This window comes from Ceratotherium simum, chromosome 14 (genome assembly GCF_057802395.1).
Source record: "Ceratotherium simum simum isolate JZ-2026a chromosome 14, ASM5780239v1, whole genome shotgun sequence".
Classification (NCBI taxonomy): Eukaryota; Metazoa; Chordata; class Mammalia; order Perissodactyla; family Rhinocerotidae; genus Ceratotherium; species Ceratotherium simum.
This window is the reverse complement of record NC_141913.1, coordinates 4,678,627-4,705,903: the sequence shown is the minus strand read 5'-3', so window position 1 is coordinate 4,705,903 and position 27,277 is coordinate 4,678,627. Positions and strand designations below refer to the sequence as shown.

At 46.0% G+C, this 27,277-nt stretch overlaps 1 protein-coding gene across 1 annotated transcript in view; it reads right to left on the bottom strand.

Moving 5' to 3' along the window:
* Positions 1–9,374: 9,374 nt before the first annotated feature.
* APCDD1 (APC down-regulated 1) overlaps positions 9,375–27,277 on the bottom strand; it is a 34,234-nt gene continuing 16,331 nt past the window's right edge. The window contains exons 3-5 of the mRNA XM_004421076.3: positions 26,342–26,873; positions 13,219–13,540; positions 9,375–11,768 (exon numbers count right to left, since the gene is read on the bottom strand). Of these exons, the coding sequence (XP_004421133.2) occupies positions 11,317–11,768; positions 13,219–13,540; positions 26,342–26,873 (1,306 nt within the window). The 3' untranslated portion in view covers positions 9,375–11,316. The remainder of the gene's footprint in view (positions 11,769–13,218; positions 13,541–26,341; positions 26,874–27,277) is intronic.

Below are 27,277 nucleotides of genomic sequence, written 5' to 3'. Positions count from 1 at the left end.
AGTGAGGGTTTATTTCTGGGCTATCTATTCTGTTCTATTGGTCTATGTGTCTGTCTTTATGCCAGTATCATACTGTTTTGATTACTGCAGCTTTGCAATATATTTTGAAATCAGGAAATGTGATGGCCCAACTTTGATCTTCTTTCTCAAGATTGCTTTGGCTATTCAGGGTCTTTTGTGGTTCCATATAAATTTTAGGATTGTTTTTTCTATTTCTGCAAGAAATGCCGTTGAGATTTTGATAGGAATTGCATTGAATCGGTAGATCTCTCTGAGTAGTATGGACATTTTAACAATATTAATTCTTCCAATCCATGAACACAGGATGTCTTTCCATTTATTTGTGTCTTCCTTAATTTCTTTCATCAATGTTTTGTAGTTTTCAGTGTACGAGTCTTTCACCTGCTTAGTTAAGTTTATTCCTAGTATGAAAGACAACCTATGGAATTGGAGAAAATATTAGCAAAGCATATAACTGATAAGGGGTTAATATTCAAAATATATAAGGAACTCCTACAACCCAACAGCAAAAACCCCACAGACAACCCAATTAAAAAAATGGGCAAAGATAAAAAGAATTATATATCACAATTAAGTGAGATTTATTCCAGGTATGCAAGTTTGGTTCAGCATTCAAAAATCAATTAATGTAATCCATCACATCAATAAGCTAAAAAAGAAAAATTATATGGTTATATTAATAGATGCCAAAAAAAATCTGACAAAATCCAACATCCATTCATTATAAAATATCTCAGTAAACTAGGAATAGAGGACTTGATAAAGTCCTTAACTTGATAAAGACTATCTACAAAAAACCTACAGCTAACGTCATACTTAAAGGTGAGAAACTTGAAGCTTTCCCCTAAAATCAAGCATAGGGCAAGGATATCCCCTCTCACCATTCCTTTTAAGCATCATACTGGAAGTTCTAGCTAGTGCAACAAGGCAAAAAAGGAAATAAAAGATATATGGATTGGGAAGGAAGAAATAAAACTAGCTTTGTTCACAGATAACATGATCATCAATGTAGAAAATCTGAAAGAATCAACAAAAAAACACCTGGAACTAATATGCAATTATAGCAAAGTTGCAGAATACAAGGTTAAGATACAAAAGTCAGTCGCTTTCCTATATACCAGCAATGAACAAGTGGAATTTGAAATTAAAAACACAATACCATTTACATTAGCACCCTAAAAAATTAAATACTTAGCTATAAATCTAACAAAATGTGTACAAGATCTATATGAGGAAAACTACAAATCTCTGATGAATGAAATAAAAAAATAACTAAATAAATGGAAAGACATTCCATATTCATGGATAGGAAGACTCAATATTGTCAAAATGTCAGTTCTTCCTAATTTGATCTATAGATTCAGTGCAATCCCAATCAAAACCCAAGCAGGTTATTTTGTAGATATTGACAAACTGATTCTAAAATTTATATGGAGAGGCAAAAGACCCAGAATAGCCAACATAATATCGAAGAAGAACAAAGTTGGAGGACTGACACTACCCAACTTCAAGATATACTTCAAAGCTACAGTAATGAAAACAGTTTGGTATTGGTGAAAGAATAGACAAATAGATCAATGGAACAGAATAGAGAGCCCAGAAGTAAACTCACATAAATATATTCAACTGATCTTTGACAAAGGACCAAAGGCAATACAATGGAGCAACAAATGGTGCTGGAACAACTGGACATCCACATGCAAAAAAAATGAATCTAGACAGACCTTTCATCCTTCACAAAAATTAACTCAAAATGGGTCCTAGAACTAAATGTAAAATGAAAAACTACAAAACTCCTTAAAGATAGCATAGGAAAAAACCTAGATGACCTTGGGTACGGTGATGACTTTTTAGACACAATACCAAATGCACAAAAGAAATAATTGATGCATGAAAGAAATAATTGATAAGCTGTACTTCTAAAATAAAAACTTCTGCTCTGTGAAAGAACATCAAGAGAAGACAAACCACAGACTGGGAGAAAATATTTGTAAGAGACAACTCTGATAAAGGACTGTTATCCAAAATATACAACGAACTCTTAAAACTCAACAATAATAAACAACCTGATTTAAAAAAATGCACCAAAGTCCTTACCTAACACCTCACCAAACAAGATATACAGATAGCAAACAAGCATATGAAAAGAGCTCCACATCATATGTCATCAGGGAAGTGCAAATTAAAACAGCAGTGAGATATGACGACACACTTATTAGAATGGCCAATATCTGGAACAAGGACAACACCAAATGCTGATGAGGATGTGGAGCAAAAGGAACTCTCATTGCTGATGAGAATGCACGATGGTACAGCCACTTTGCAAGACAGTTTGGCGGTTTCTCATAAAACTGAACATACTCTTACCATATGATCCAGCACTCAGTCCTTGGTATATACGCAAAGGAGTTGAAAAATATGTCTACACAAAAACTTGCATATGGATGTTTATAACAGTTTTATTCATAATCGCCAAAACTTGGAAGCAACCAAGATGTCTTTCAGTAGGTAAGTGGATAAATAAACCATGGTACATCCAGACAATGGAATATTATTAATCACTAAAAAGAAGTGCTCTATCAAGCCATGAAAAGATATGGATGACTCTTAAATGCATATTAGTAAGTGAAAGAAGCCAATCTCAAAAGGCTACAACTGTATAATTCCAACTATATGACATTCTGGAAAAGGCAAAGCTATGGAGACAGTAAAAAGATCAGTGGTTGCCAGGGGGTGGCGCAGGTGGGGAGAATGAATAGGAGGAGCACAGAGGATTTCTAGGGCAGTGAAAATACTCTGTATGAAGTCATAATGATGGATATATATCATTATATATTTGTTCAAACCCACAGAATGTACAAGACCAAGAGGGAACTGTAATGTAAATAAGGACTTTGGATGATAATGATGTGTCAATGTAGGTTCATTGATTGTAACAAATGTACCGCTCTGGTGGGGGATGTTGGTAATGGGGGAGGCAGTGCATGTATGGGTGCAGGAGGCATATGGGAAATTTCTGTATGGGAAATCCCTTAATTTTGCTGTGAACTGTAAACTACTCCAAAAAAATAAAGTCTTAATATAAAAGATAGGCAAAGGACTTAGACATTTCTCCAAAGAAGACATACAAATATCCAACAGGTATACCAAAATCCTTAGAGAAATGCAAATCAAGACCACAATGAGATATCATCTTACACCTGCTAGGATGGCCATTATCAACAAAACAAATGATAACAAGTGTTGGAGTGGATGTGGAGAAATTGGAACCCTTGTACACTGTTGGTGAGAATGTAAAATGGTGCAGCCAATATGGAAAATAATATGGTGGTTCCTCAAAAAATTAAAAGTAGAACTACCATCTGATCCAGCAATACCACTTCTGGGTATTTATCCAAAGGAAAATAAAATCACTATCTCGAAAAGATATCTGCATCCCCATGTTCATTGCAGCATTGTTCACAATAGCCAATATGTAGAAACAACATAAATGTCCACTGACAGATGAATGGATAAACAAAATGTGGTATAGCTATATAATGGAATACTATTCAACATTAAAAAAGAAGGAAATCCTATAAAATATGACAACATGGATAAATAAGGACAGTATCCTAAGTGAAATAAGCCAGTCATAGAAGGACAAATGCTGTATGATTTCACTTATATGAGGTATCTAAAATAGCCAAACACATAGAAGCAGAGAGCAGAATGGTGGTTGCCAGGGTCTGTGGGGGGAGGAAAATGGGGATTGCTATTCAATATGTGTATCGTTTTGGTTATGCAAGATGAATAAGTTCTAGAGAGCTTCTGTACAACATCCTGCCTATAGTTAACAATACTGTATTGTACACTTAATAATTTGTTAAAAGGGTAGATCTCATCTTAAATGTTACTACAATAAAAAAATGTTATACATGCTTATGTATACATATAATTCCATTGTATGTATACACCACATTTTGCTTTTCCATTCATCTATTGATGAACATTTGGGTGGCTTCAATGTTTTGGCTACTGTGAAAGATGCTGCTATGAACATGGATGTGCAAATATCTCTTCGAGACCCTGCTTTCAATTCTTTTGAGTACATACGTGGAAAAAAATGTAATACGTATATTTTAACACACTGCATGTCTTGGCATTGAACTTTTCATGTTGAAAATAAGAGTATCAATCAGTTCAAAGTCACAGTGACTACACAAGCCATCTATAGGAAGATTAACAGAGAATAGAGACAAATAGAAAATAGTTTGAAGTAAAAATCTAAAATTCGATTTGGGTTAAACGATCAGGTATATCTCTCCCCTGAATGGAAAGCGAAGTTTGTGTAATACAGAGAACATTTTTCATTTAACACATCCTCATGGAATCTGAGCAGTTCAGCTTCTTGTTCACGCCTCTCCTCTTCTCTTTTGTCTATTCCTCCTGTCCAGCAACTAACCTGCCTCCTTGGCAATGGAGTCTGTCATGTGTGAGGGGCAACCACGTGTGTGGGCATGTGCCAAAAGATCGGGTCCACTAAAGAAGGACTTTACTGCTTACAGAAGGAAGCACCGCCCCAGAAAGGCTGCCACCAAATTTGATCAGATGTCCTAGAAGCACTAAGGCATCATCTGAAAAAATGATTCAAACTCATACTTATGTGTTCCCTCTACTAAGATCAGATGTGCTACAAAGAGAGAAAAACAAACTCAAAAGCTGATCATCAAAAGGGGAAAAAGAAGATTATTTACAAAAGTACGTATCAAAAATTTGGGAAAAGCAAGAAGGGCTAGTGCAGTACTGCAGGGCTAAGAACAGTGGGGAGTCATTATACATACCCCTAGGCCCGAAGGGGCATGGGAGGTAGTGGTCACTGTACCCCCGAGAGGGCAGCTGTTTGGAGAGGGCTGTCTGGTAGGCGCTGTGGCTCTGGCAGCCAACCTACAGTGACTCAGCAGGTAGAGAGCCAGGGGAATAAAGACCCCTACCCCTCTCCTCCCGCTTCGGCCAGGATCGCCCGCCTGTACTCCCGTTAGGTGAATTCAGTCAGAGGGCAGAAGGCAGGGGAGTCCGTTGCTGCAGTCTGTTGGGGAAGCAGGCGAGGACAGTGAGTGGACCTGGAGAGACCAATGGGAGGCATCCCGCACACTTACCATGGAGTGCTTCTCCTGCATTTTCCTCTTAGCCTCTTCTGCTGAGTGTAGCCTCATCTTCTGAGCACTTCATCCTGAAGATGTAGACAAGCCTGTAGATCCGAAATGACCAAGCTGTCGCCTAGCTGATACCACCACCCTACAGATGGGTGCAATGATGAACATTTGACTTGGGTGCAAAAACTGGGAGAAATTATGGAGAGTTGAAGTTAGTGATTAACTGGGCAGTGGGTTATTTAATACACAGGCAGGTGTGATAAGCCAGGGCCAAGACAAAAGTGGCATACTAGAATGACAATTCACTGAAGTACACTGGTAGCCCGAAGAGCACAGACACCAATGCACACACTTCCACCCAGAGGAGTCCTCACACTGCACAACATTCTTCTAAGGAGTTTCACTGAGTGCAGCAAATCTCTCTCCAGCTTGACCCGACATGCTCACATATCTGCCACTTGAACTGGAATATTGAGTGTGTGCTCGCATGTGTGCAGGAGCCCAGGATGAAGGCACCTTCACTCATTGGTCTGGAGACCTTGGACCAGGAAAGACCTGGAAGGAATCAATCTTAGGCTGGCTGAGGGACTGAGGGTCACTCAAGCCCAAAGATGTCTGGAAGTTGAAATTGCCCACTCACTGCAAAGAAGGCACCCATAATTCTGCCCAGATGATTCCCGAAGCCTTCTGGGAGGAAAGAAGCTCCCTCAGCGCTCCTAAGCCTGATGGAGGGAGCAGGGATGGGGGAGTCCCATTCTCAAAGTTAAAAGCAGAGACTGATGCCTCACTAGTTTCTACTTTATCTTTCCTTAAGTCAGGGACTAGACATATGCTTTGTAAGCTTGGCTGTGTCTCCACATATTCTGGAAGGGTGAATGATAAAGGCCTTAAAGAAAAAGACGTTTGTTTGTAGAGATCTAGGACAAGCACATGGCAAACTATAACTAGGTTTTTCAGTAAGAATTCAAAACTGTAAAGTACCATGCTAGCTTGTTATGAAAATTAAACAAGATAATGTATGTAAACAACCAATTACGATGCTACATATTTAGTGTGCCTTCAAGAAGTGGCTGCCGTGGCTGCTGTGGTTGAGAAAGTCAGGTAGAAATTCTGGGGCATAAAAAGGAGAACAGATCAATAAAAGCTCTTTGGTTCCCTAATCCTTAACCTCAGGGAGCGTCACTCTTATCATCCGTAACATGGTATTAATAACACCTCTTGGTTTTCACTACAGTTGGTTGACGTTTCCAGAGATTTAATGCTGTATTCACTAGCCTTATTTTAATAAACATTTAACAACTGGTCAAATTTCTTGGGCAATGTAATCTGGAAAATGTGGCGGGGAAGAAGTGATTTGTACATTGACAAAATATACATGTAATTGAAAAACAAAAAGATCTTCACCTTGATAAAGTGCTGAAAAAGCATTGAAAATTGATAAGGGTCTACACTGGAATTAGATACTGATTGCTTCTCCTTCCATGTCAATGGCAGAGAATTCTATAAAGAGTGTTACTCCTTTTTAACAGACCGCAAGGACTTGTATTGCTGTGCCCTCCATTTGACATGAGGAAGAGAATTCAGTTAGATAAAGCTTAATATGTGCAAAAGACTTGGAAGGCAAAGCAGCTCTGAGTGCTGCTCAGATGCCTTTTCTTTCCCAGGTAGAGCAAGGCAGCAGTAGTGGAGGAGAGTCTCCTCTCGTCACACTTCTCTTGCACAGAACTGTTGCCTGCCTCAGTTGACCCTCCGAGCTGCCTGCTTCTGATATAGTGCAATATAACCTCTTCTGCTTTGAGACCCACTGGAGACTGTAGGCTCTTTTCAGGGACTTTTCTTCAGTGCTGCGCTTGGGAGCTATGCGTTAAGGATGCTATGAAGCTAATTAACTATTTTCTTTCACATAAGCGGTGTTGGCACCTAGATGTAATACAGCTTCACTTCTCAAATAAGTTGGAGGATAAAACCACAACATGCACCACATATCAATTTTTAAATCTATCTAATCAAACTGATCCCAGGGCAGGTGTATTACCCTTGGCCCAGCCTGTGAGAACCTGGACTACCTTATGTAGGGGACAGGAAGACATTCTGTAAATGGGCCCTCTTAATAACCGGTGGCCCTTGCTTGTTTACTATAACCTTGATTTCCTGAAGGGCACAGCCTCTCAATTGTTTTATGTTATGTTGCCTCATCAGCTGCAAAAAGGACTGGGCCTCAAATACCTAAACTTTTTGAAAAATACAATTCCCAACCTTCTTTGAGGATCCTCCGCAGCCTTTAATATCAATTGAGAGGAAGTGACTTCATGAGAAATAAAAAGTGCTAGTTGCTCCTCCAGATCAGGAGGACGAAGATGGAGCCAGTGTGGTAGTCGGCGGAGCTCGGGAGCCCGAGGCTGCAAAGTGCAGCTCTCTGCGCTCACAAACTCTCACGCCTCTGAATTCTAATGTAATGGCTATATGAGATTGATTAAATGAAGGGGGGATGGAATTGCTCCGATGGTGTCCCAGAGGGCATAGGGGCCTCGGAGGTGGTTGTACAACAGATGTCAGAAACTAAGAGACCAAAATGAATCCATGAAAACCACAGCCTTGTTCTTAGAACGGGAGGCCACCGGTCAGATCCTGAGACCTGCTTTCCAGTGCGACGGTGCATGTAAAGGAGACGTGTGTTTGCCAGTCTCACCCCCTTGGTGGCATACGTCGTGGTGTCAGTTAGGTTTTCCCTGCCAACTTCATACCATCTTGCCCGGTGGAGAAGTTGGAAGGCATAACTTCCCCAATATTTTTTCTCATGATACTGTTACTTCTGCCTCTTGAAACACCCGGGACACACGGTGTTGTGATAAATAGGGACTCCACGTACTTTCAGAAGTTGTTTACCCTGCCAGCCAGAAACCCTCTTGGGTCATCACAGGGACTTGAAAAATTCAATTAGTATTTCAGGACACATGATTCTCTTACTGGTAAGAAAAGAATGCTTACGCATTTTCCCATGAATCCAGAAATCTACGGGAAACCTTTATCCGAGCTACCTGTTTGTTCTTGATGCAGATGCATCCTTGAGAAAGATGCTGGACTCATGAAAGCTCAGAGGTCTCAAAAAGGCCAGAGAAGTCTATGTGGGTTAGAGAAGTTCTCTGCATCCAGATGGGCCCACTCTCCCTCTATCCCTACCCACCATCCTTTCTCCTAAATAACCCACCTCAGGATGGTCAGCATTTTCCTTTGAGGACAGTGTTCTGAAATGCTTACTTAGATGCCATCTGTTGTTTCTATGTTCCACTGCCAGGTACCTAGTATGTCTTATAGGGATGGGGTGTACCATTTTAGAATAAAACATTGCAATGTTTGTGTGGACTATGAACATCACCTTTGTTTCCAAGATATATTTAAAGAGTTGATGGAATAGAGAATAGCTCTTCAATACATTATTGTTAAAGCTTTCCTTTCAAACAGGAATTACAAGTCCTACATTCTCGTTGTTTCCATAAGGTATGTGAGGCCCTATCAAGGACGTCCTGGACTGCCAGCCTCTCTAACGGGGTATTTCCTGTAGGGCACTGCTGAGAATGACACTAGTGGGCTGCCACAACACTGAACACCGCGATGGGCTGTTTAGGATGGACATGAGCCAGAAGTCACAGATGCTCCACGAGACAGGACCAGATTGTCATGTCTGAACAAAGTCCCTTTGCTCTGCACCAGGTAGACTTGGGACTCCAGGAAGCTCCTTTTTGAGTCCAGGGTCAACTTGGATTTTATAAAGTTTGAAGCCGAGATCACACTCAAATTTTATCATTGCCCCAAAGAATAACTTTCTGACCCTGCCCATTATCAGCCTGCTACCCAGGAAGAGAAGTCTAGATCCAGCAGGCCAATGAAGTCTGGAAGAGCCATACTTTCTTTACTCGCCCCTTTCCCCAAACCTAGTATTTACAAGTGGAACTACCTGATACTAGCTTAGGGGTAGACTTGCCAGCACCCACTTAAAGATATTCTAGACTCTCTTATTTCTGACTCTCAAAATCATTCAGATTCAATTTTCTTCTTAAAGATAGATCACTATGTTTCTTCAAGGGGATGGGAAATCACTTAGAATGAAGATCTTCAGGAGACACACGGAGGGGCTTAGAGACCCTTATTTGTGTTAATTTGACATAAACAAGATAAAATGTGATATAAGTGGGTGATATAGCAAGAAACAGGCATAAATACAGTTGTCAATAATTTGTGAATAAATTATAATGATCATTCTCTGTAATGATTTATAGAGTATCAGAAAGTAATACGACCACATGCATTTCAGGTCATCCCTAAGAAATATACACATATAATACATTGTATACATGCTAATACCTATATATTTGGGTATATGTATATGTGTGTACATATATACTTATGTAGTGTACTTTTTAAAAGCATGAATAGCTAAGTCTAGGTGAGTCGTTATGAATTAAGTGGCTATAAATCTACCACTTTTATAGTAAATCACTGAGGTATTCTTAGCAGTGAACATAGTTTTTCACATAATTTTATTATATCCTTTAAAGATAGAATTAGTATTAATTAAATAGATCCACAGGTAAAATGTATTTTGTGGGAATATTTTTGACATCTTTGTTTATTAAACTTGGCAGACATCAAGTTAGTATTTTCATGTGAATAAACCCCCTCAGTATGCACCACAACTTAAAATATAGTCTCAAGATAACACACTTGCGTACTTCAGGCCATCCTCACCACTCACCACCACATCAAAAGCCACGGCATTTCATGAAGTTAATTCTTAAACACAAGGATGACTCTCAACCTTGATCATGGTTTCTGTGCTCATTATTAGTCACACCCAAGCTTCCAGTTACTCACCATCTCCCTCCAGCAGTCTCTACTGGCAATAACACTGGGTGTTCAGATAGCATCATTCGGAATAACCCAAAGTAACGGGAAGCCATGACTCATGTACCCTCCTGATGTCTGTATGAAAGAAGCCCAAAGACTCTGTAAGGTGACCCTGAGGCTCTCTGCAGTGACAGAGCCAAGAAAACAGCAGGACAGAGATGGAGTGAAGGCGGCATGTCCAATGATAAGGGGACTTTACACATGTGTTTGGGTCTAATGGGGCCCCCAGCTTGCATATCCCCCTTGCTCTCTCTTTGAATAGCTAGGCCCTTAAATATCAAGCATGGTCTCTAAATATCCATCTTTGAAGGAGCAGAGATGCCAGAGTGAAGTTCTGCCTGCTCAGCCCTAACCTGATACAGCGTGAGTCCCATGAAGAGGACACTGGAATGAACCGGCACCTTGTCATTCATGTGGCATTTAAGGCCCTGTCACCATCCTGGGCACCGCTGCTCCTGTCTGTCTGCTAACAGGACTGCCTTTGGTATTTGCTCGGCTGCCCTTGTCTACTGAGCAGGTAAGAAAGCAGCATGCATTCCGCAGCCACCCAGGAACCAGCATATAACCAACATCTCTTTCCCAACAAGTTAGAACAACGGTAGTTTAAATTACTTTGAAACTTTAATTACAGATACTTTTCTACTCAGTATTTGAAAGTTTGGAGTCTCTCCTTTTTTGCATAAAGGCTGTCAAGGTGGTTAAGCTAGAGCTTGTGTCTTTTCCTATGTACATATCTACAAGCAAGTCTCTTCTTTATTAATAAAAGGTGTCTTGATCGCAGTCCCAAAGCAACGCTGCACTGGACTCCGGGTTGTAAAACTTGGAGAGTAAAGCAGTTTCACAGGAGGACAGGAAGCAACCCCAGGAAAGCGGCAGGAAAAGCTGGAGCTTGGTATTTCTTTCTTCTAAGTTCAACTCTGAAATACAATAATAAAGAGGAAGAAAAGAAAAGGACCTAGCTGTCACCCTGCTCCCTCCACCAAGCACACTAGCCCGAAACTTTCTGCCATCTTAAAGCGCAATTACTACTGTGAAGACACTCAGGCCAGGGATCCGACGCGATGGAGTTCAAAGCAGAAACTTCAAACAGCCCTGCTCAGGACTCGGGCTGGGAGGCCTGGGCGAGGCAGAGGAGAAAAGGAAGACAGCTCTCAGGCACTCAGGTGCATCAGAAGAAGTGTCCTTTCTTTTGGTAAAGATAATCTGTAAACTGTAAAGAATCCTGGTTTGGAAAAATATAACTTTTTAAAAATTTCTATCTGAGGACATTCCAGTGCGGCAGAGTCAAAAGGCAGGCGAGGGCAGCAAGGAGCAGGGGACAAGTGCTCCTCCCTGGCGCCTGGCTCCCATAGGGGTGAACCCTGTGGTCTTCAGAGAAGTCCTCGGGCCTGGGCGCAGAGGAGGCACACTGGACTAAGGGCATCTGGTAGGATGTGGCTCTCTTCTCAGGCCTGTCGGGACTGGACCCGTCACTGGGCCTCTGGCCGTTGAAGAGCAGGTAGCGGCCGCGGGCGTCCTGCTCCATTTTGAAGATCTCGTATTCCGTGTGAGGTAGTTTGATCCCCAGCGCCACGCAGCCATTGGTGTGCGTCACATCCTGCTGCACGCCCACCTGCCAGGAGCCCTCAGCCCCACACTCATTCCCGTTGAAGACGTTGAGGAGCGAGGCCGTGGCCGCATCCATGGGAGTGACCTTCATGTGATTCACTGCGGAGAGAGAGGACAGTTCTGTGACCCCCGGGGAGTGAGCGTGCAGAGCAGAAAGCCTGGGAGCAAGTGTGGCAGCACGCCACCCCACAGGCTTCCTTCTGTTCTGCAGCCCACCATGCAGATCTGCCCGTCTGACAGCAGCACACAACAGCAGTCACAGGTGGAAGAGGGCAACATGTTGATCTGAAAGGCGGTCACGCCAAATGTCCTGCAGGTGTGACCAGAAACAACTGCCTTTGGCCTATAAATGTTGAACACAGATGGCAGCTGATCGTCCTGTTACAGTGAGATCAAACTGTCACACCAAGTATCTCAGGGAGTTGTCTTTGGTGACACTGACTCTTTGGGATTGACAAAATAGTCAACAAAAACTGGAATTTTGTTTTTGAAAAGTTTTTGAGGTTTTTTAATAGTTTTGGTGCCAAACACCTCTACTAGTTAGCATTGTTGCAAATTAACACTGGCCCATAAATCAGGCATCTAAAATAAATTAGGCTGCAAGTAAGAAAAACATGACTAAATATATTAAATACAAACCCAGCACTTATAGAGTTCCGCTTTTAAAGGCCCTCCCAGGGCACTACATTCTGGGTATACCACAAGAGTTCTGGCGTGGAATCAGACAAAGACAGTTGTTCTCTCGGACCTTCTATCTGAGGTCCATGCTTCCTGGAGCAAATCTTCCTTTCTAAAAGGAGGGCTAAGGTGTCCTAGGACTCATCTGGGTAAGCAGAGATATTTTATATTAAATAGACTGAACCATGGAATCCTGTCCTGAAAGGGGTCACACCAGTATCTAGGCATCCCTCTTGGCCATGACAGCTGACATCATCTTACAAAGATGTCCAAGCTTAAAAAAAAATCTAGAAATAGAGACCACAGGATCACCCTTGCTGAAAACAGCCTGGTGAGTCTCACCCCTTACCTTCCTCACTCAGGGGACCATTATACAGCCCAAACCTCCCACCTTCGAGCACATGCTAACGTCTCAAGTGCACGACCAACTTAGGGTCAGAAAGGACAGCTCTGCGCACCCGAGGTGTAAGTGACCCCTGCTCTTTACTGCCCACTCAAGAAAGCACCCTGCATGCAGCAGGTAAGTGTGCTGTTATCACAGGCCTGCCCAGCACCTGCCCTGAGCTGCGCATAAAAAACGAAACAGGGGAACTTGAGATTTCATTCCTAGTGTCGTACTCCTTGGCCACCCCTGACGCGTTGACAGCAGTGTGGGCTCCTGGCACCGCTCCGTCCACCCTGGCTGGCTCCATTCTGAGCTCAGTGGCTGTTGTGAATGACGACTTAAGTACCCCCTTATCTCCTTCCCAACGTCTCTAGCAGAAAAGAAGCCCTTTTCCCTCAGATTCTGCTTCAAGAAAAACGTCACAAAACTGCTCACTGTCCCTCATCTGTTGGGCGGTTACATTGGGATTGGAGGCAGGAAGCCTACCTTTGAACACGAACTCTGTGCCTCCCATGACCCTGGAGGAGTGCACGCCTCGGCTGTAGCGGCCCTTGGCGTAGATGGTGAAGGTGGGGTGCTTGCAGACGGGGTCGGAGTAGTGGTAGTAATGCCCTTCCCAGGTGTTGTTGTTGTCGTGGAAGATGAAGTGGCGCGTGAGGAAGAGGACCTCGGGCCGCACCTCGCAGCGCTGGCTCACCCACTCGCCATGCAGGCCAACAGTCAGGTCTGCCTTGGGGGGCAGGAGGGGCGGGCGGTGCTCATCCGACCGGTGGATGATGCGACAGGCTATGCAGGCGAGGTCGTGGTTCTGAAGCCAAGAAACAAACACAAGGAGAGACCTTTGTCTTCATGAGAGAGCAGTGTACATGTGCTTCCTTCAAACAGGGCTCGCCACAGCGGACTGGGCAAGGCACCCAGGGCACAGTCTCCTGTCACCTGGGTCCCCGAGAAGCACCTGGAGCCCTGCTCTCGTGCACAGACGGGGGGTGTGCATGTGTCTGTGTGCTCACACATGCACACGTGTTCAGCTGACGTTAGAGACTTGCCTAGATGTTTCAGCTGTGATATGGACTCTCTTTAGAATTCTATTACGTTTTCAGACCACATGTGCTGGACACTTGATTTCAAAAAGAAAGGCTGGCATCACTTCACACCCATTAGGATGGCTACTATCAAAACAACAGACAGTAACAGTGTTGGGGAGGATGTGGAGAAACGGGAACTCTTGTGCACTATTGGCGGGAATGTAAAATGGTGCAGCTGCTGTGGAAAAGAATTATCATATGATCCAGCAATTCCATTTCTGGTTTATACCCCAAAGAATTGTAAACAGGGTCTTGAATAGATATTTGTTTACTCACAGCCACAGCAGCATTATTCACCATAGCCAAAAGGTGGAAACAAACAACCCGACATCCATCGATAGATGAATGGATAAAGAAAATGTGGTCTATCTATACAATGGAATACTACTCAGCCTTAAAAAGGAAGGAAATTCTGATACATGCTACAACATGGATGAAGCTTGAAGACATTATACTAAGTGAAATAAGCCAGACAAAAAAGGACAAATACTGTATGATCCCACTTACATGAGGTACCTGGAATAGTCAAACTCATAGAGACAGAAAGTGGAATTGTGGTTGTCAGGGGCTGGGGGAGGGGAATGGGGAGTTAGTGTTTAATTGGTACAGATCTCAGTTTGGGAAGATGAAAAAGTTGTGGAGATGGATAGAGGTGATGGTTGCACAACAAAGTGAATGCATTCAATGCCACTGAATCTGTACACCTAAAAATGGTTAAGATGGTAAATTTTATGCTATGTATATTTTACCACAGTTAGATTTTTTTCATTAAAAAAATTATGAGACACACAAAAGAAAAAAAGGACAGCATCCACTTGCTGTGGATGACAAAGGGAGCTGTCCAGCGAAGGCAGGGGTCCTTTCAAAGCAGAGAACGAAGGAGGAGGCCCGACAGAAGGCAAGAGCCAGAGGCCTCTGAGAAGTCGGCACACACACCCTGTCATCCATTTCTTCCAGGTCTGGAAGGCTTATGGGCTCTTAATTTGCTTCCTGCTCTATAGCTTTAAGCCATTTAATTAGCCTAAGATAGCCGCAGCTCTGTCTTTCAGGAGCCTCTCTTGCTGAGTCTGTTTTATAACACTCACACGGACCTGGGACAAGGGCTGTCTAGGTTTGTGGCTTAGAGAAGGGGTGGCCAGAAACTGTCAGCCACGTAAATGCTGTTTGCCCAGAGTGCAGAGGGCTCACAAAAAAAGCCGAAGTCTGGAAGGCAGGAGAGCTGGGTTCTGGACCATACATGCCATTGCTTGGCTGTCTGATCTAAGTCACAGGACACCTGTGAGCCAAGGGCTACCTCTCCCTGGAGGTGGGGACCATTTCTCTGCTGATCTCCCTCCCGAACAGGGTGCTGTAAAGCCACCTGGCTAACAGACACTGGCCACGCCAGAAGCACGACACAAATCTGACCAGCGCTATGGCAGGAGGGCGACTTGTAGCTCAGTGTTCAGGAGGACAGCTCGCAGACACCCAGCCCCGTGCGCACCCCACCTAAAGGGTCCATGGGGTGCAGCGGCTCACTGGTGTGGCCTCAGGCCTGTGGACAGGGACCAAGAGGCAGCCACTCGGGGCAGGCCTGCACTTTCTAAAGCTGGAAATTCAAATCTCCAAGGCCCTTTCGTTTCCAGCGCTCACTCAATGTGGTGTTGCTGTGGTAGTTGTCTGGTTAGGTGCTCAGCTGTCTCAGAGGGCGTGGGAGAGCAGTGGCAGAAGAGGGCTTCCCAGCTGCCATTCCCCTGCCTTCTCCTCCAAGGAGAACTCAACACTAACTTGTTGCTGCACTCCGTAGAGGAGCCCGGAGCTGTAACTTACAGGAGAGAAGGCTTCCTCTGCAAACGTCATCTGGCTTGTAGACAATGAGACCAAATGGGCAGCTGCAGAGTGAGAGGAAGACAGGGTGCCCGCTGTTCCGGGGTCCCAGTGCATTGTTGGCCTGTGGCTTCCTAGAAAGGGCTCTGAGGGCACACAGGAGAAACTGCCCTGCAGCCTGTGGTCGGCAGCGAGCTGCTGTCGGCAAGCCTCGGCAAGGAAATGGGGAGGGGAGAACCCCTGCACACAGCCCATTAGGGCCGTGCCTAGCTGCACAGAAGGAGATGGTGCTGGCCAGGTCCAGGGCCAGCCCCACGCTTTTAGCAGCGACTGCCGCTTAGCAGCTGGTGACCCTGGGCAAGTTATTAATCGCTCTCTGTTTCAATGTCCTCGTGTATGAAACAGGATCATTCTACTTACTTGCATAACTGCTGCAAGAAATGAGCAGTAGGGTAACGTGGTTCCCACCCAGCGCACCTAGCACCGCTGTGGGGGAAGTTCCTCAGAGTGACAGAGCAAGGGCCGGGAACGCACCTGTGCACCACACTGGGGGGAAGATGAAATAAACAGCATGACTCCCCTATACAGTCTTCCCAGTGCATGTTAGGGTGAATAAGATACAAATTTAGTTAAGAAAGCATCACTGAATTCAGTAATTTTGCCGTTATGTGTTTCCTTAACTAACTACTAGGAGGTGAAGCTTCCACATTTTTTACCCTAAAATGGAGTTCTGATACTCAGTCTGGGATGGAAAGTTAATACGATGCTGTACCGTGCCCAGCCCAAGGCTCCTGCACGCAGGAAGCACCCATGACGGCCAGTGAGCACCGTCATGATCAGCACCTTTATCAAACAGTACCCTTGTCCCTGCCCCGGCCCCACACTCTGAGCGAAACCAGCCCAGCACTTGCATTCAGATCTCTGAGACCTCTCAGACAAGACAGTGGTGTTCTGGTGCCAGTGTCTCTGAGCAAGGACACTGAACTGTGCAGGAGACGCCCTGGAAAGAGAGAGGACCCTCTGGAGCACACGTCAGCTCAACGTAAAGAGCGTGGAGCCAGAAGGCTGCCATGTTACCATGGGGAGCTCCGTGCCACTCTTGTTGCTCAGCGGCTGGCAGAGAGGCCTGCTAATGACTCCACCCGCTCGCGGAGCAGGTCCCAAATGGCGCACATGGGCTACCATTTACTCATGCACCTACCCAGCCTCCACTTCCCTTTCCTCTCATTCCCCACAACTTCATTTGCTATCCGCAATTTGGGAATTTAAAAACATCAATTGTGACCACTTCATTCTGGCCATTCTAAGAAGGCTTCTCAATCCTTGAAAAGATTTGTCTCCTCAAATGCTAATATCAATTCAGGAACTGCCCAGAAAGTGTCTTAGATGGTGGTGGTGGCGGGGGTGGGAATAAGAGGTCTTAGTTCTTACCAGAGCTGCTGCTGGAATAGTATCAGGGATCGACTACTCTCTGGTCAGACCAGGAACAGGCTCGCGGAGGGCAGGCGGGCACACTGTCAGGCCCAGGCTGTTTCAGAAAGGCACCACACCCAGTGTGGTAGCATCTGGTGCTCACCCAGTGCTTTCCTCTAAGAACAATGGGACAGGGGTCCTGAGCTCCAATATGAGGACCTGGCTGAACTATGGTTGCTTTAGGCGAATGGTGGTCTCGGGCTGAAATGTTTCTGTTTGGCAGCAGAGAAAAGCAGGCCAGGTAGTTCCCGGGAAACTTGATGTCCATCAGCTGGGTCTGTGAGAATTTAGGGAGGGAGTGGGAGGAACCTGGCCCTTAGGTATAGGTCTTGCCAAATTCCTCAACTAGTTACGTTTTTTCTCTTGTGGCAAAATATATATAACGTAAAACTTACCATCTAAACCATTTTAAGCGTACAGTACAGTGGCATTAAGTACATTCACACTGTTGTGCAACCACCACTACCACCCATCCCAGAATTCTTTCATCTTCCCTGTACCCATTAAACACTAATCCCCCATTCCAGCCCCTGACAACCACTCTTCTACTTTCTGTCTCTCTGAATTTGACTACTCTAGGTCCCTCATAGAAGTGGAATTATATAGTATTTGTTCTTTTGTGACTGGCTGATTTCACTTAGCATAATGTCCTTCAGATTCATTCATGTAGTGGCATGTGTCAAAATTTCCTTCCTTTTTAATGCTGAGTAATATTCCACTGTGTGCACAGACCATATTTTGTTTATCCATTTATCCCTCAGTGGGTGCTGGGCTTGCTTCCACCTTTCAGCTATTGTGAATAATGCTGCTATGAACATGGATGTACAATCTATTTGAGACCCTGCTTTCAGTTCTTTTGGGTATATATCCAGAAGTGGAATTGTTGGGTCATATGGTAATTATATGTTTTACTTTTTGGGGAACTGCCATACTGTTTTCCATAGTAATTGTACCATTTTACATGCCCACCAATAGTGCATAAGGGTTCCAATTTCTCTACATCCTCGCCAACAACTGTTATTTTCTCTTTTTTGATAGTAGCCATCCTAATAGGTGTGATGTGGTATCCCACTGCAGTTTTGATGTGCATTTCCCTGATGATTAGTGATGTTGAGCATCTTTTTATATGCTTATAAGCCATCTGTAAGTCTTCTTGACTTGAAATGTCTATTTAAGTCCTTTGCCCATTTTTTAATTTGGTTGTTTTGTTGTTCTAGTTGAGTTGACTAACTATGTTTTAAAATAACTCTTTAGCTGGCATCAAGAAACAAAGATGTCACAAACAAGGGTGGGATTGTTTCGTCTCTCTGTGCATACTGTCAACAAGGGGACAGTTTTAGCCACAGCTGAATAAGAGGAATACCTCTCTGTTTTGTGGACAGATTTTTAAAAAATATAATTTGTGCTCTTAATTCCCACCATCCTAGGTTTAATAGAAACCAAAAGACCTATAGGAACAACTATGGTGAGGCAGAAATTAAGGTCTATATATTGTATTAGCTCTAAAGTTTCTCTTTTCCAAGATGTTTTTCTTCAACAGTAGCTTTTCAAAATTAATAAATGGGAGGCGTTTCCAACATGAAGAGTGATGTGTACTGAAATATCATTTGCTTTATGAAGCTTCTCTTTTTATGGTCCACGCTCTGACATGATTCTCATTGAGGAGCCGTCCTTTCCCAGGCTCTCGGACTGGGCTCCTACACCACTCCCCAACCCTGCATCTCAGAAAGGGCTGTTTTAAAATCAGGGTTTCTGCATACAAAAGATCTGAAGGTTAAAGCAGAGGGACCACAACACGTTTCTGTGTTGCTAATCTATGAAAAGCTTCAATTCCAAAGGGGGAGGGGAAAAAAAATCCCTATATAATTAACCTCTTGAAAAAAATCAAGCTTATTCTAAAAATGAAAAATCAACCTTAAACTTTATAAGTGAGCAATGTTCTAGGCAAGAGTGGGGTTCTGCCCACTCTGCTTTTCGGTTCCCACCCAGCGCCCTGGTCACAAGTTAAATAACCACAGCTCACACAACACAGAGCATTTGATTCTGAGGAAGCTCAAGTACTCAACTCCTTAAGCTTTATGACCTCTCAGAGAGCACGGGAACACTTTACCAAAGCAGAGAGGGAGAGAATAACATGGCTCAGATGACTTCACAAGCCAAAAGTAGAATCTGGAACATAATTTGGTCCTGGGACTTGCTGAGTGCTACCTCCTGACACTAGGCTGCCTCTTAGGTTGATGTCCTACAAAGAATATGTGTCCCTATCAAGGACTCTCTGGTCATTGAAAAAGGTCTTCTCTGGCCGATGACTGATAGAGGTTCTCCAGGCTTTCTCCCGCTCCCCGCCAGTATTTATTTCTGGAGAGTTGGATGGCCAAAGATATTTGCTGACAGTGTCTTCCTAGAATGGGAGAAATTTACTTGATATGATCTTGCTGTGAACGGATCAACTAGAGGAGCAGGCTGAATAAAACATTTCTTGCACTTAAAGTTTTATTCAAGGAGAAGGCGAAATGGGAACAGATGATGGAAACTTCCTTTCACAGAGTTTTGTTCCATGGGGTAAGAAACACATTGAGCTTCTCAGAAAGAAACCTGCCACGGCCAACGGCCGATGGTGAAAGCTTTCCCGCACATGCAATTCACCACGTGCTTGATGACATTTCTACTGCAGGTATCCCTCCACGTCCACCCTTCTCGGGTCTTCTCCACGTCACTGTAAGTTCTCTGAGGCTAAAACCACAGTGCTCTCCCTTTTTCTTATTTCCCACCATACCTAGGAGAGTGCAGTGGGTACAAGAAAGGTTCATGACTGACAGACTGATGGACTGACAGAAAGCTGTCACTGGATATTTTACAATATCAATAGAGTAGGCCAGCATCCACTACAAATGACTAGAGCTGCCCCGCCTTGTGGGAGGGGCCTCTTGGAGGGCTTTTCAGTTCTGGGATCCTCGGAGTTTATAAACTCGGGGCTCATTCTGACCAATTACAGGGATCATGATGATCCCACTTTCAGAAGGAAGTAGGGTGAATAAGCTGTGTCCATATATGTTAAGTCTCTGTAACCGTAGCTTTGGGGCCACCATCAGGAGCGGGCAGTCTGTCTGCCCTGCAGTCCAGCATCTGCTCCCACAGGCAGGGGCAACCAATGCCACACCCACGACAGTGCCCTGACCCCGCTCAGCCTGGACACTGCCTGCCAGGAGGTGGGCACGCACTCCGAGGGCAGAAGATTTAGCCTCAGAGAGACACCGCCCAGCAACCCATAGCCTAATACAATGATCCACAAAGGGGCCTGAGCCAGAAGGACGATTGGAGAAGGCAAGAAAGGTGGACCGCTGATTCCTCGGGTTTTGCATTCAACTGCCAAATGCTTAGGGGGATCAAAAGTCAACAGAACACTCTTCTGCATCCTGGAGTCAAGAAGGGGGACTTGGTGGGTCCTCAGGAGCAACACTACTTCGAGAAATGGGTTGTCTGAAAGTTTAGAAACTAACAAGTTAGCTCACAAGGGCCTTTCCTGTTTTACAAAATACCAGTAAATCACACAAAAGATAATTCTGCCTCCACCTTGCCTATATATACACACTAGGTACAGACCCCACAGCTAGATAAAAAGAATCATAATAAGCTGGCTCTTTAATAGAAACAACTTTAAGGATGGTTTCAGGAGAAAATTTTTATTTTTACTTTGATGGTTTCTTCTACTGTTAATTTAAATTCCTTTAAATAGTTAAAGTAGACCCACCCTAATAAATTTGCTCTAAGTGCAGGGGACGCCGTGGGCTGGCCCCTTTCTCCTCCTGTCTCCCCGCAGTGCTGAGCCTGTCCCACACAGTAGGGACTTGCACAGCCCTTCTGGGGGGTTGATTTCCTGCACGCCCAGGCTTCCACTCCGTCTTCTCAGCTTCCTTGCCTTTTAAGGGATGAAATGTTTACCACTTGCATTGTCTCTGACAACAAGTATTTCCTGGTCTGCTAACTCCTTAAATAAAGCAGCCTCGCATGGCTGTTTATCTGCTGGAATACTCTGGAATCAAGAAACAGAATGGACTGTTTCTGCAATAAAAGCGTATGCCAGCAGCTGTGTAGTGTGGCAAGTGTGACACTTCACACACTGGCCCAGATGAAGTGTCCACACAAGCAAGCCTTTCAGAGTCGAGCCCCCATCATCTCACCCCTGTTGCCAGCTCCATTTTTTCATATAACATGCAGCCTCTGCTGCCTCATGGTAAGCCCCTAGTCCCAGTGAGCAGGGTCACAATTTTCTTCAGGAGTCATTCTTAATGTAAGATGGGCTTCTGAAACTGTTTTAAGTCCTGACTCCTTGAAACTCCTGGAGGACCATCTACCACCTCTTCCATCTCCCATCACCTCTGCAAACCCCTCTCCTTTCCCTCCACTGGCAGAAAGAGAAGGGATGCGAATTCTTCCACAAGCACTTGGTTCCTTCTACTGTAACTCCTGTGACACCCGCTCAGCCAGGAACCACGCCACGCACCTGCCTAAGGAGAGACCGACCCCTCTTCTGCAGAGCCGTCTCCTGGGGCTGGGCTGAAAAGTCCGCTGCCCGTGGCCACCTGGTCCAAAGTCCCTCTGATGTCACAGATATCAGAATGCCTCACAGTTAATAAGTATTTTCACATACTCTGAAAAGGCTTGGAAAGGCAAGTTCCCTCAAAAACAAATGCTTGTACACAGCCTAGAAGTTTCTACAGAATTCAGGAGAGAAAGCACATGAGGATTGCCTTCTTCATTCGTAGTGTTCAGGCCCACCTTTGGTGCTTTTCTTCCTCTGATGTGCAGCCTGCTGCTATGAGTGTGCTGGGCAGAATATTTAAGATGCACGGCTTGGGGGAAGTTGTCTGCTGTTCAGACAACCCCTCTGATTTACGACCCTGTGGCTAAATCAGTTCAGGATTTTGGAGAAAGACCAATTCCATTTGCTTACAAGTCTGGTCCTGAGGCTCTGGCATTTCCAGCGACCCCGCAATCATTTATTTGCTTTTAATTACTATTTGATTCTACCACTAAAAGAACGCACCTCGCTAACCCTTCCACTGCACAAGAATCTAGGCAGAGAGTAACGGCTGCCCTGATATTAGACTCGAGGCAGGCAAAGCATCCTCTTTCAGGGTTACTGTAGGCGGTATTGGTGATTTTTAATGAAGGATAGCCAATTCCATCCTGAAAGAATCCTCCCAGCACACCTGATTCTCTTCAAACATACTTATTTGCCAAAGGACTCAGAACCTCACAGCAAAGCTGTATAAAGCTTAGCAAAACAAGTTGATTTAAAGTTTCTATTTTTACATGGTGTCCCGTTTCCAAAGAGGCTGAGACTAGCGGTTTCAAACTCAATTTAGCATTTAAACTAATTTTTAGCCAGGTCTCTATAGACCGGCAATTAGGGAAGGCGAAGAGTTCAAAGAGGTAGGGGCGGGGCGTGCAGTCTCTCCGGATGCTCCCGGGCCTCCCTCTCGCCTTCCGCCAGGCCGCTGTGGCAGGGAGCACCTGCGGCTTTGCATTTGCTGTGTCTGGAAAGGCACCAACGGCCAAGTCCATTTCTTCCTTCTCCTAGCCCTCCCAGGGAAGGATCTCAACACTTCCTGACGACCGTGCTGCACACTGCAGGCCAGGACGCGCGAGGCCAGGGACAACATGCGCAGAAGCGGCCCTCTCAGCTCCCGGAGCCGCGCGGACCTTGGGGCCCTGCCTTGGAAGGACCCCCCAGCCAGGCCGGCTGGCAGTCCAGGCGGTGGAGAGCACACGCCGGGCCCTGGACACCCGCCTGCGTCCTCCTCCCGGCTCTGCCGCCATCTTCATGTGTGGCCACAACAGTCCTCTGAGCCTCCGAGTCCTAGCATTTTAAAATTTAACATGGTGTGGTGACTGTGTTTAGGTCATACAAGATCATGATACAAGCTGCAAAAGGTACAAAAAGCTATACAGCGACAAGTCCCTGTCCCACTGGCCCCAGCTACACAGTCCCCTTCCTCAGAGGCAATCTCCGTTACGCTTCCTATGCACCCTTCCAGAAATACTGATTCCTCGGTGAACTTCTCTTATCCCTCTTTTATTCTTTACACAATAGTATCATTTCCATTTCCATGGTATTCTGTACCTTTCTTTTTTTTTTTGTTTTTCACTTAACAGTATGTCCTGAATAATATCTAAGATCCAAGGCTCTTTCCACTCTTAATATTCTTGAACGAGGGAATCAGGCCTAGGGTTTAAAGAGTTTACTTCTTAAGAATCTGGGCGAAGGTTCCCACAACCGCCTTAGCAGAGGAGGGTGAACACGGGAGGACATGTTTTACAGCGAGGCTTCGAAACAGCTGGATGCCCCTGGCCCACTGCCATCCTGGCTCCTCCGGGAGCCATCTGCCCAGAACGGCTGCTCACTCCAGCCAGGGGACAAGGAGCTGTGGCGAGGGGCCGTTTTCAATGCTGACAGCATTCTGTACATGAACCCAGTCAATTCGTATATTTTTATATTTTACAGAAAAGAAAAACTAAAGCTCCAAAAGGTCACACAACACGATCAAAGCCCCACAGCTGAGGAACCCAGAACTGAGTTCCAGGATTGGCTACCAACTCGGAAGTCCATTTTCTCCCCAATTTATCCAGACTGTGTTAAAAACAAAAACCAACAAAAAACTCAACTTTTTTGTTTATAAAAATTCTAAGAAAGTCATCCTCACAGCTGTCATCCCTAATCCCCCACGCCAACATTTAATAACTCACTTTCAAGGCATTCTTCCTCCAGGAGCCACAGGTGTGTGCCTTTGCTCTCCCAACAGACAGGCTCTGTCTTGTGAGGGACGCTGACCAGAATGGGGATTCCCTCCTCCGGGACTAGGGGTGTGGGTGAGGCGTCTGGAGCTGTGACTCTAGGAATACTGACTTTACCCTTTAGACCACCTTCTGAAGAGCCACGCCACTACAAGTACACAGTGAGTTGAGGGGGCAGAGGCAGAGGTAAGAAAAGAAAGGTGGTTATGCATGATCCTTTTTTTCCAGTCCTAAGAAGAGCTCAAGAGATCAAAGAGCCCACATAGGCGTCCGCAGGTAAAGAAATGGAATCTGAACCTGAGTCTGTGCAAACGACCAGCCCAAGGTCAGGTACAGAGCAGGAGAGCCAGGTCCTGACTCCAGCCTGGGCCAGCTCCGGGGCACCCCCTGCCTCCTCCTGGAGCGATCCAGCCCCCTTCCTACTTCCTCAGTCCCTTGCCTCACTGCTCCTGCGCTGTGGCTGTTTTGCTGCTCCTTAGCATCCCCGCTGGAGGGTGAACAGGGATGAAAGGACTCTGCTGAGCAGACCTTCACAAAGGTTCAGGGAGGACAGGGGTTGGTGCTGTTGCCTCACATGAGGTTTCTGGATTATCTGTGGACCATGTGTATTCATGACATTTGTACCTCCCATTACCAGAGATAATTTAAAAGTTGGCTAGACTGCACACAGAGGAAGCCAAATGTGCCTGTGAATCTCCCCTTCCCTCTGCTGCTGTCTCACAACAGAGTTCAGGAGACGTTGAGCTGCTATTGGGCTGCAGCACTCAACGCTGACTTCAGATGAAGTTACCAACGTCATGGATGGAACTGGAAGCCGGTTATTCCCAGCAGGTTCCCAGGAGATCCACTAAAGCCGGCCGAGAAACCACGCTCACACCCAGGTGCCACCCTGTGGCAGATTCTCCTCCTGATGCCTTTGCATTGAGGTGAGGAATGGCAGAGCTTGGCTCCCCGGTCACTCATCCTGAGAGAACGTCTAAGATGCCCGCAGCTGCCGTGATGAAGGCTGCCCTCTCCCTTGCCGCCCTAACTCACCTTTTCCTCCTCAGCGGGTTGGAACTTACAGAACACAGTGGACCTGGCTCCTGTTCTGCGCTGCGCTCCCCGGTGGCATTCTGAGTGGTGCTGGCAGGCCGCCTGAGCACGGGGAGCCCAGGGGGTGCTGGGTCTGGGGCCCTCAGTCGGTCTCACCTCACACAGGGATGTCCCTGATGGGGCGCATCCCGAGGAGCAGCCTGCGCCAAGCGGGTTTCCTCAGCAGATTTCCCACAGTTATAACAGTGGCTTTCATTGCATGAGTTCACAATTAACACAGATAAGAAGAAGATAACACTGCGTGGTCTCGGGCAGGGAAAGTGCTCTGTGATATCTCCACCAGTCACGAATGACCTTAAAGGACTGGGAAGAGAAAGGTTTTTAAAAACGAATAAACTGCCAAACAAAAGTCAAACGGGGCCCTGCAATTAGAGAGAGGATTCCAGAGAAGCCAACCTGATGGTGGGGAGACACTCTAGAGAAAACTGCCTGCCCCCGTGACCAGAGCCCTGCCCACGCAGAGCCGCACCTCCACGCAGCCTCCAGCTCCCCCAACTTATGCGGTGGAAACAACCGAGTTCCATGGAGACACAGATTCTGAGCCCGTGGGAAGGAAACGCCTTGTGAACTCCAAATGTAATTACTGGACCATCGTTCAAGAAAAGAACACTACACGGTTTTAATTGTTTCCCGCCCCCTCCGTCCTCCCTTCTGATCACAGTGACTTGACATTTCACTGAGTCATACCGAAAGAGCATGGGGTCTGCAGAAAGAGGTTTGGGTTCAAGTTCCCCCACTGAAACTCACTAACTGGTGACCTTGGGCAGGAGAGCCACCTCTCTGCTGCCTCTTCTGCCCAAGAGGGCAGGAATAGCTGCCTCACAGGGTGGTTGTGAGGACTGAGAGCAGTAACGTGGTGGGAGGGCACTACAGGGCCTACAGCCCTGTGCCAACGGCACTGTTGCTTTCCCTTCCAGGCCTCCCCACCTCCTCCAGGCTGGGGTCACCGCTGCTGCTGTGTCTTCCCCAAGTGTGGGTAGAACATCCCCCTATTTCCTCCACGCTTTCCTCTGAGAATCACACAGGTGGTTCCTGGAGTGTCAGAGCTGAAAGGAGCCTCAAGAACTTTCTAGGACCACTGCCTGAGCCCCTTCCACACCACCAACCCCACTCCCACCACCAGCGTCTAAGAGGAAAACCCAGGCCCCCATCGCTGGGCAAGCTGGTGCAACCCAGGTCTCCTGACTCTGCTATGTGCACCCCCTCCCCACGCTCTGTCCCTTCCACCTCCCAGCAGCCCCTCCCAGAGGCAGGGCTCCCCCTCACTGGCCCCTTGACCCCACGGACACGCCTTCATGCACAGTCACTCATCTTGCTTAATACAGAGGAGACCGCAGTCCTGTGGGAGGTACCTTGGCATTCTGCAGCGGGGGTTGGTAGCTGGACGGCCGGTAGAACACCCTCTGGGAGGCGTCAGTGTGGATGTCACCAAGGAAGAGCTCCTCCACCAGGTGGTCCAGGTTGTGCTGCAGGTGCTGCTTCTCCACCCGGATGAGCTGCAGCTCATGCATGGCGAAGTTCACAGCCCGCGTGCACTCGCAGCCATTCTCCTCCCGCCACAGGTCGTAAGGCACATCCCGCACCCAGGCGCCCCCCGTGGGGACAAAGCCGGGGCACGTGTGGTTCACCAGCTGGCTGAGCCGCTCGGCCTCCGCCTCCGTGTGGCAGATGACCTGGACGTGGTGCAGCTGGTAGTCGGCCTCGGTGCCCCCGCGGATGATCCAGGAGGCCTGGCGCAGGCGGATCTTGCCCCGGATGACGAGCGTGTAGGTGGGGCTTGTGCAGCGGTTGCCGCCGTAATAGAACTGGTAGGCCTTGAAGGTGTTGTTGTGGTAGAATCGGTACGACCTTGTGATGAACTCCGGGCCCGATCTCACTTCACAGCTGAAGGAGAAAAGGCAAAGAAAAGGCTATTTTAAGCCCAAAGCCATGAGGAAGCGATTCATTACAGTGGTAAGAAATTACAGTAATAATAACAAAATGTTTACTCTGGGCCAGACACTGTTCTAAGCTCTTTATAGATACCAATTCATTGAATCCTCACAACAACCCAAGAGTTAGGTAGGTATTATTATTGGCCATATTTAACAGATGGGGAAACTGAGGCATAAGAGATTAGGGAACATGCCCAAGGTCACGTAACCAGCCAGCATCAGAACCAGACCATGAATCCCACAGTCTGGCTCCAGAGCCTGGGCTCCTAATCACTCCACACCAGAAAGTCTTGCATTCACTTGATGAACAAGCCAGCAGAGCAGACACCTGCCGTCCTCAGTTCCACCTGCGGG